The sequence below is a fragment of the Hippoglossus stenolepis genome, chromosome 9, assembly GCF_022539355.2.
Source record: "Hippoglossus stenolepis isolate QCI-W04-F060 chromosome 9, HSTE1.2, whole genome shotgun sequence".
In the NCBI taxonomy this organism is placed as follows: Eukaryota; Metazoa; Chordata; class Actinopteri; order Pleuronectiformes; family Pleuronectidae; genus Hippoglossus; species Hippoglossus stenolepis.
The window spans coordinates 21,416,024-21,426,196 of NC_061491.1; the positions used below are offsets into that span (position 1 = coordinate 21,416,024).

At 41.6% G+C, this 10,173-nt stretch overlaps 1 protein-coding gene across 1 annotated transcript; it reads left to right on the forward strand.

Moving 5' to 3' along the window:
• Nucleotides 1–768: 768 nt before the first annotated feature.
• On the forward strand, nucleotides 769–8,892 carry LOC118115420 (corticotropin-releasing factor-binding protein). The gene is made up of 7 exons (XM_035166552.2): nucleotides 769–941; nucleotides 1,063–1,150; nucleotides 2,219–2,376; nucleotides 3,397–3,607; nucleotides 4,879–5,033; nucleotides 7,427–7,547; nucleotides 8,301–8,892. The coding sequence occupies exons 1-7, from the start codon at nucleotides 861–863 to the stop codon at nucleotides 8,453–8,455; spliced, it is 969 nt and encodes a 322-aa protein (XP_035022443.1). The 5' UTR covers nucleotides 769–860; the 3' UTR covers nucleotides 8,456–8,892.
• The last annotated feature ends 1,281 nt before the right edge of the window (nucleotides 8,893–10,173 follow it).

Here is a 10,173-nt window from a genome sequence, read left to right on the forward strand (position 1 = left end):
AGGAAGAAAGGAAGTAGAGATAAGAGGTAAAATAAGTTAAAACATGTGTGAAGGCAGGTTTGTACTTCAGAAAGAACAACAACCCCGTCTCCAAGAAACAACCTTCACAACAGAGGGGTTGTTATCGTTGGAAAACAAATGTCCTTTCCATTCAGCACCCTGAGGAGATATTTACAGGTTTGTACCTCACTGTCGATTGCGTAGGAGCTTCAGGCCTCTACTGTCCCATGATCATTCACTTGCTTATCCCTATGAGGTCCTGCAGATGGGAACTGAATCCAATTCATTGGCACGTTTGAAAATGATGTTATAACTTGCGCAATTTCCTAATATCTATTCAAAACATGTGCCTGGATTTGACTTAATGGTTCCATTACAATGTGTTTATTCCTCAGGGACAAAACAAGCCTCTAATGTTGATTTCAATCTAAACAAATGTTGAAAAACACTTTTTGAATTATGGCACGAGGGCTGGGACATGTTTGGATAAATTCAAATGTCCAGTATTTGTAACTTTAGCATCATATTTAAAAACCAAAAGCAAATTCAATGTAATCACAGACTAACATACATCGTGACCTTTAATTCGATTTCAGACGCAGCTCCTTGTTCCGCCAAGGGCATTTTCCAATGCCCTAATATGGCTCCTCTGAACGAATTGCTGTTCATCCGGATCCCGGTGAGCCCCCCCACCCCCCACCCCCCGGCTCTGTGTTCCTCAGTGACCCTCCGATGTGGGCCTGCCTGCCCGCCTGCCTGTCTGTCTGAGCGGCTATAAAAGCTGCCACCTCGCAGCCAGCGCCGTCATTTCCCCCCCAATCCGCTCCAGGAAACCTTTTCAGCGAGAGACGCACTTCACCATGTCGCTGGCCGTGCGCGCACCACTGCTCCTCTTCTTCATCTCCCTCTCCTCCAGGATGGGGCTCAGCCGATACATAGAGGTAAGATCCCGCTCACACCAGTATATAAATGTACTTGAGCCAACGCAAGGTGGAATGAGTCACGCAGGGTGAATTTGTAAAAGTAAAGAACTTGTCTCTGTGTGTGTGATGTGTGATCCAGGACGTGGAGGCTTCAGATGGGTTGTATTCTCTGCTCAGTTTGGACCAGAAGAGAGACTCAGAGGATTATATTTTCCGTCGACCTCTCAGTAAGTGCTGCTGTGAATAAAGCTTAATAGTCAATAATTGCTCTGAACTCTGTTTATCCACTTGGCAAACAGCATGTCAAATAAAACACATAATTCAAAGCAGCGATGTTCACTGTATCTATGGTAAATGGTTTGTATTTATATATCAGCTGTTCTAGTCTTGATAACCACTCAAAGTGCTTTACATACAGTTTGTCATCCACCCTTTCACACACACATTCATACAGTGCATCTATTAGCAGCACTTTGTTTTCTATGAGGGGCCATTCAGGGTTCAGCATCTTGCCCAGTGACACTTTGGCATGCACATGGGGAAGACTGGGATCGAACTGCCGACCTTCTGGTTTGAGGACGACCGCTCTACCCCTCAGCCACAGCCACGCCATGCAGATACGATAGAGTCAATCAATCAATCAATCAATCAAAAATCAATCATCTCCAACCTGAAGGTCGGCAGTTCGATCCCCAGTCTTCCCCATCTGCATGCCGAAGTGTCCTTGGGCAAGATGCTGAACCCTGAATTGCCCCTCAAAGAACAACAAAGTGCTGCTAATAGATGCACTGTATGAATGTGTGTGTGAATGGGTGAATGTAAAAACTGTACTGTAAAGAGCTTTGAGTGGTCATCAAGACTAGAAAAGCGCTATATAAATACAAAACCATTTACCATTTACATCTTTACAGTGTGTAGCCTGCATGTGTAGTAGTGTGTTTGCATGTGTGTATTTAATGTGTCCAAGTGTGCAAGCGTCCAAACTGAAATATGATCAATGAAGACGTCAGTGTTATTGTAAGACTTTTCTTACAATGAAGACTTATCAGCTGTTTTTAATGTTCAAAGGAAACCTCTCTGGTCAACACTTGCGTCTCTTGAACACTGAACACTTTGTTGTTTTTGACCCTAAAGCTGATTACCGTCACACTTTCCCCGCATGATTTTTCAAAGAGCAAACCAAATAAAAGTGGTTTCCTCAAGATCTAAAGACGGGCAAAGATGTTCCATGAATCCTTTCCACTGTTACAATGAACCAAAGAAGTTTTTCTCTGTGCGTGTTTGTTTGTTTAAAGGATGCTTCGACATGCTGGCCACAGATGGTTACTTCTCCTTTGCGGCGTCTCGGCCACAGCTCGCCTGTGCTGCTTTCATCATCGCCGAGCCCAGTGAGGTCATCAGCCTGGAGCTGTTTGACGTCAATATCGACTGCAGCGCTGGAGATTTCATCAAGGTTGGCCCCACTCACCCGAAAGAAAAACAGCACCCACACATCCTCAGCCCTCACGGAATGAGGGAGACAGGAAGTTCATTGCTTTTTCGATTTAAACCCTGAATTCCATTTCATCTCGATTGAAATGGTGACAAACAGGGTTGAGGCAGCGTTAGGGGGCCAAACACCACACTGGATCTTCTGTGCATTGGTCACGTTAGTCAGAGCAAGTGTGGGAAGAGGAGGCTTTGGTTCTGAAGCCAAGCCTTCAGGTTCAGTGTGGGCCAGCCTGGTTAAAAAGCTTGACAGGGAGAAAACACTGGGAGTTCTGGAGGCTGGGCCGAGGTGTTTGTGAGTCTGTTTATCCACAGCAGCTGCACACATCGGCATGAAGTCATCACGGGTCGCTCACACAGACACTTAACACCACACCTCTTCATCTCCTTTCTGCTTCTTTCTTCAAACATGATAAACTCAATATTTATAGAGCAACATTTTCATTGGATAATGGTAAATAAGATCTGTGGTGGGTGCTGTGAATCCTGTTGGACTGATAGCCGTAGAAAAGCCACCTTAATGAACAAATTAAAACAATTTCACTATCTTCAAACATCAGCGGATGCTTGAATCAAACTTAAATAAAATTAGTTTCAGAGGCAGGCATGTTGGTAAACTGAGAAATGGATACAAAATACTTTTTATAGTATTTACTCATCTTTCGCTGTAATCAATAGGAAGCCATTTATTAATCTAGCATGAAATATAGATCTGCTCCCATTGTCCATCATGTTCACGTCGTAGTGGTTGTAAACAGAAACTAGTCATATTATAGTCCAAAATAAAAAATGGCAATTTGCCCAAGTTTTCTACGTCCAGCTTGATCCGAGGGATTTTCTCAAGCACCAAGTAAACAGTGATGTACACCTAAACGTCATATGTTCAACTCTAAACCAATGTTGTCCTTAGAGTAACATTAGAACTGCCTTGCCTGAATTGATCAAATAAAGTGTGCGACCATCACTGTAACTTTTCCTCCCCCAGATATTCGACGGCTGGGTCCTGAAGGGAGAGAAGTTCCCCAGCAGTCGGGACCACCAGCTCCCGATGCACCAGCGCTACACGGACTACTGCTCCTCTCCGGCATCAGGAGCCTCCAGCCGCTCCTCCCAGAACGTCGCCATGATCTTCTTCCGCATCCACAGCCCCGACAGCGGCTTCACCCTCGCTGTCAAAAAGCTGCACAACCCCTTTCGTGAGTCCTGCTGCACACATTTGAAACCAATTTTATGGCGTAACACTTTCAGATGAAAATAAACAGATGCCAAATCCATGAAAGGGGAAATTGCACAAGAAATTATGATAAAAAAAACAGGATAAACAAGCACCAAGGACTCGCATCCAAATCAGATTTGCGTTGCTTGTGCTTTGAGGTGGAGGGATGGACGGGTGCAACTCGCTTGTGTGCATGCATGTGTGTTCTTCCTGGACATTTGCGCTTGGTTGAGCATTAATCAAGGCCGAGAGCGACAGGAAGAGATTGAATGAGAGGGGGTGCACCTGTTCTCCAGCTGCTTGACAAACACGGCGTTAACACTGTGTCAGGCAACATAACATAACAATCCCAGTCTGGCTGCGAGACAGAGAAGGAGCACTGACACACAGGTTGACTGGATTGTCTGTAGCAGGGCAGCGTGAATCTCAAACAGGTTTTTGAGGCTTTATTCATACGTTGACCCTCTAATATTTATTTATTTTATCTCACAGCAAGCCTCTGGTGTGTCGCTCCAACTGGATAAGACTGGCTGTAAAATAGAGTTTATATGTGTGTGTGCAATTATGTGATATATATATATAATTCATGTCATAAATTCTGTCTCTCAACTTTTGTAGACCCTATTTGGCCAATAATGAGTCCCTCAAAGTTTATGCTCCCTGTGGGACAGTTAGTTTTGAAATTGCTGTAATGCTGTGACGAGGGACTTTTATTAAAACCAGACTTTACTTTATTTCTTCCCGCCCTTTGTAAACGTTAGGGACGGATACCATCATAAAAATGGAAATGCGATACACTTGCACAACAGTCGAGAGTCATTCACATGTTGCTCTTGCCAAACAGATAGTGCTCCGTGATATTTGTTCCAACATTCTCCCCTCAGCGCTGAGCGCCAAGGCTCATTTACCATGAAAACATCTCTAAATGAACAACAGGCCGGCAGGAGTAAAGTGTTCCGACTCCTGTTGGCGCCTGTCTAGTCTACCATACTGTTATCAATTCAAATTTCATTATTTTCTCATCTTTGTCATCAGAACTGCGATTGGATTTCCATGCTCGTCCCTAATTGTGTCCCCTCCCTGCAGTCAGCCTTGATTATATCCAATTTGTGACATGAGGTGTCAATAATGAGTTTCTCTAGCGATGGGGAACCGTTCATTTGAAACCTCTGCTTGTGTGTGTGTGTGTGTGTGTGTGTGTGTGTGTGTGTGTGTGTGTGTGTGTGTGTGTGTGTGTGTGTGTGTGTAAAGCCTGCAACATCATGTCTCAGAGTCCAGAGGGCAGCTTCACCATGGTGATGCCACACCAACGCAGAAACTGCAGCTTCTCCATCATCTACCCCGTGGAGATCCGACTGACAGAACTCGGCCTGGGGCAGGCCAAAAGCAACGAGCTCAGCCTGCAGGTGAGACACACACGGACTGATGAACATACAGACAGACAGACAGATAGACATACAGACAGACAGACAGATGGACAGAGAAACAACCTGGTTTTTCTTGCAAAATAAACTCACTGTCCTCTCCAAGTCCTCTCCTTTGACTGGAACAATTCTTTAATTTATTACATTTATGGTGCACAGAAGACAGAAGGCCTCTTGAAAGACTCTGTGGTCTGTGGTTTAACTATGGAGCTGCCACTGTCATAGCAGACCGTTGATATCAGATTTTCTCAGTAAAGCCACAGACATTGGAAAGTGATTTATATGTGGTTTGTCCATGTACCAGCTACATTAACCATATATTAAATATTTCCCTCAGCTTGAACAAATCTTTTCAGCAATAAATCAGAGGGGAAACAGTGGTTCTAGTAACATGGTCGCAGACGTCTGTGCCTGTACATCCGATTTGTTTGGCAGCCCACTTCAGTCTGGTGCTCAGTAGGAGCCATTAGATAGGATGTAGGATGAGGAAAAGCTACCTAACTACTGCATTCATGAAAAACTAGAATGTGTAAGTGGAACAAAAAGTAATTCAGTGTGATTATTAGCCTCCAGGATCATCTGGAACATCGTCATCATATCGTCATGGGTTCAGAAGCTACAACAAATACTTTGAGGTTTCTGTGAAGTTAGCGTCATGTGGTTGACTAATATTATTTATAAATATAGAAAGATTTTCGCTGTTTTCACTTAATTTATTATTTAAAGTTTTTAGAATCTACATCTAGTTTCCAGTCTTTATGCTAAGCTAACTGGTTTCCAGCCTATTTAATGTTTATGTTCAGATATGAGAGTCTCTCTTCCTGTTCAACTCTTTGCATGAAAGTGAATGAGCAAAAAGACTCTTCCTTTGACCAATAGAAGTTTCATGTTCCCTGTTCTGACCTTTTCCATATTTATTTTGCCACATGTGGATATCGTAACAAAAGTGAACTAAAAAACCTTGGCAGCGAATTTTTGAAAAATATTGTCACTGAAAGAAATCCAAGGTTTCGGAAGGTCATCCAAAATGAATGTTCTGTTTCGCAAAAAGTTTGCCGACACACCCTGATGCTCTGCTCTGCCAGGTTGGATATTAAACTTCTGTGGTAGGATGTCTAATCAAAACAATAAAAATAACAAAAACTGACCATTAAATAATCACTATTATGTATTAACCATTTTTATTGAACATTCAATAAAGATGTTGGCTAGTTTCTGATGTGTAATGTATTGGAACCAGTTTAAAATGTAGTGAAGAAAGATGCTTGAGTCAAAACCAATGCAAAGAGGCTTTAATCAATATTTGATGACATCAATATATCAAATGACAAAGTGAAAACTATTAATGAATCACAGAATTATCCCGGGATCTGCTGCTCCCCTTCACTTTAAGGAGTTTTAGATCATTGTTCAGCAGTCCAGCGAAGAAAACTCTGCTTATATTCATATTTGCAAGTGGATGTTAATATCGCTTTAACTGCAGAATGTTTGTGCTGCTCGCTAACAGGTTTACCATATCAATTTAAAATGTGAAGATTTGTCATTGTTAAGTTCATCGTTCGTTCAAAGCCAGAACTCCAGAGCTCAGAGTCAGAGAAGGACAGAAACTGTGTAAATCCTGTTGTTAACAGGCCGAGCTTAATGAAAAGGCTCCTGAAGATGTTAGCAGCTGGTCGGACACTGGCTGCCAGACTACTGACATCATGATTAACGGTCAGTTCTGCGTTTACAGGGCCAAATACAACAGCCTTTCTATTCAAACATTGAGGAAAGTTGTAGGTGTTCCGTCAACAACTTCACAGATTGTTTGCATTGAGCGAATACAGCTGCTTAGATCATATAATATGTCAAAAGTAAGTGATAAATGAGGAGAATAGATATTTATGGACTCAGGGTTGAATCCTGAAGGTAAATAATCCTTTTTATTGACAATGTACACCTCCGAGAGCGCAAATGTTTCATCGAAAGTTCCTCTCAACCTTATTTCACCGGGTCATTGTATCCTGGGCTCAGAGCCACCCAAGACAACTGGTTTTAAGAAACACTAACAAGCCGAATCATTGTTTCCACTCTAGCAGAATCATAACATGTGCAGCCGGAGCGTTCTCCACACAGTGCTATGGCCAGAGGACTGGCCTAAGCAATGCTGGCTATTACTTCTAACCACACACTCTGTTCACAGTTCGCTTGTTATCTTCTTCCTTGTCAGGAGGAAGATGTGTTGAATTGCTTTTGCAACTTTGTGCCAGTAAGAGACAAGACACAAGAAAATATGTTTGTCGTAATATAGCAGTTACTTATAAATGTTTGCAGAAGTGATGAGTTGCCTTATTTTCACTTCAGCAACTGAAGACGCCGTTGTTTGTGTTGTACAGAGGCAGGTGTGGTCGGGCTGTTCGGGGTCAGGTGACTACGTGGAGCTGCTGGGGGGGAATGGGGTGGACACCTCCAAGATGTTCCCTGTGGCCGACCTCTGTTTCTCCCTCAATGGGCTCGGTGAGTCTGAGACGCTCCAGTTTTCCTCCAGCGTGAATCTGTTTGTTTTTTTTGTAATAGCAGGTTTCCATCGTTTATATGTGAATCCGTCCTCTTGCTCTGTCACATGACTATTACTACACAGTTTTATTTAATGCTTAAACCTACCAATGACTTTACCTGAATATAACCTGGATTTTTCAAACACATTTCACCATGTTTATTCACAAAAACATTTGAATTGAACTGCAGCTGCACATTTCAGAAAAACTCTCTTCATCAAATGCGCTCCAACAGAAAGTTCCTTCTAGAATATATTGCATACAGTATATTTTCCAATTATGCAGAGATCATGCAGGAGATCAGTACTTCAAATGAATGGGAAGATTCTTCATGGTGAATTAATTTCAATACAGTTTTATTGGTAGAGCATCAAATTGCTATCATCTGTATACATACATTATAAATCACTAAACATGCAAACTGTATTTTACAACCTGATTTTACAATTACAAAAGTAAACACTAATACATTTCCATCTATATTTATGTGAGGGATTGTGCACTTATGCCCTTAAGAGTATATGATTAAGAATCGTTTATTATCATCGAATGAATGAGCAATTTCTACATTTTCAATCGCAATATGCTGTACCAAAGATTTGTCCTTTGATTTATACACTCGTAATAACGATGCTAAGCAGGTCTAGCTACAGAACAAAATGTCCTGCGTGTGTTCCTGTGTAAAATATCTGTTTTTCTCTTTGGCCCTCAGCCCAGATGAAGATTGGTTGCGATAACTCAGTTGTGAGGCTGGTGTCCAGTGGGAACTACATCAACCGAGTTTCCTTCCAGTACCGACTACTGGAACAGAACGAGCTCCCCAAGACCCGAGAGAACAGTCTGGATAATTTCTGCTCTGTGGAATGAGACCACACACACATACGCGCACATATAAACCGACGGACTCACATGTGAACGTGCGCACACGACCACACGGCCATTCGCTTCTCTGTAAATAGACCAGTTTAATGAAAATCCCCCATTTGACAAATGCTGTCAATACACATTTTGTATTGTTATTGCCAGATATTTTATTTAGTGTCATTTGAGTCTAGAGTATTTATTTGAATATGTTATTTTATTCCTCTCAATTATTTCTATGTTACTTATACATGATGGTGAATATATTTGTTTTCCTTTTAGTCTTGATCTGTGACATATTTCCTCTGTTGGCGAGAGCAACCTTCCCTCTGTTTATATCAGTTTGTGTACTTTTGGAGGGTCTTCATCTCTCCTGTCTCATGTTTATATCACCATGACAATTTAAAATAAATATGACTTGCATGACAAAGCACATCTTTTAATGTTCGGCTTCATGTTCGGCTTCATGTTTTGCTTGTGTGCCTCTGCAGGATACATCTGTTTAACCTCAAAACCAGAATATTATTGTGCTCAGTAGAACTGAATAAATACGGTAATGTTCTTCAGTCTGTTCAGCAGTAAATACAACTAGAATCACACTTAGTGGAACATATACCTTAGCCAAGGCCCAACAGTCCCCTTATGAAACCACATTTAAATTAAATCATCATTTGCATTAGCTGTATTGCACAAACTCAGTCCCTTAAAAATGCAGAGATCTCTCCACAAACTCTCATGGAAATCAGTGTGTATTGCATAATCCTGCTAACTAACAAACAGATGAAAAAACAAATTCCTTGGGCAAAGGCAAAAAAAAGTAATTGTGTGCTACTGATATTATTCTTTAAGTGGAACTAACAGATACAGTACATATCTATGAGTCTCCCTATACTCTTGGGTTTGATCAGGGCAGGTGATAAGAGAACAGAGACAGGGGGCCATGCATCTTTTCACTTTTGCAGAAGGTCATTTTGGATCCCCACATCTTTTTACGCAGAAACTGTGGAGATGTAAGTGAGAATTATAAATTATAGGAACAAAACAAGGTACCTCCTGACAGACTATTAGTGCATCGCCTCATCTAGAGTGTTAAATATTCTGCAATTATTCATCAATGAGGTTAGGCACGTTCATCATTTTATGAAGGGCTCATATCAATACCCGAATGACACTCAGTACAACACATACGTCTGCCGAGACCCAGCGGCCCCCAAAAATTCGCACAGAATTGCACACACTCATATTCCTATTAATCCCTGGGGAAAAGGGGAAAATGTCCCCACGTCAAAGAGAATGATAAAAACAGCCTTTGTTTGGATCTGCCCCAAAAAGTAATGCGTTCTCTCTCTGCCTATGTCCCATTCTCCCATCAAGTTTCGTGGAAATCTGTTGAGTAGCTTTTGGTGGAGGTCAAACATGCTGGTCTGGGGTGGGGTATTTGAATCTGATCTCAAACTACTGACAAAATATTGAGCCATATATTTATATATGGGTGAAAAGCCATTAGAGTTATAAAACTAATCAGCAAGATCATAAAGTTAATTCCAAAACATACTGGGAGGCAAATTTGACTAAGCTGAAACAGGAGGTGATCATGGTTCCCCTGGTTCTGCTTAAAGATTAGTTCTGGTGAGCTGGAGTCAAACAATAGATTTTGGTCTAAAAGATGTGAAAAGACTGTTGCAATAATCAAGACATGAAGAAATAAAAGGATGTAAAATGGT

Bases quoted from the DNA above. Each gene is read 5' to 3' on its own strand.
- LOC118115420 (XM_035166552.2), top strand. From the start codon at position 861: ATGTCGCTGGCCGTGCGCGCACCACTGCTCCTCTTCTTCATCTCCCTC. The intron at 942-1,062 runs GTAAGATCCCGC...TGTGTGATCCAG, and splicing joins GGCTCAGCCGATACATAGAG to GACGTGGAGGCTTCAGATGG. The intron at 3,608-4,878 runs GTGAGTCCTGCT...GTGTGTGTAAAG, and splicing joins AAAGCTGCACAACCCCTTTC to CCTGCAACATCATGTCTCAG.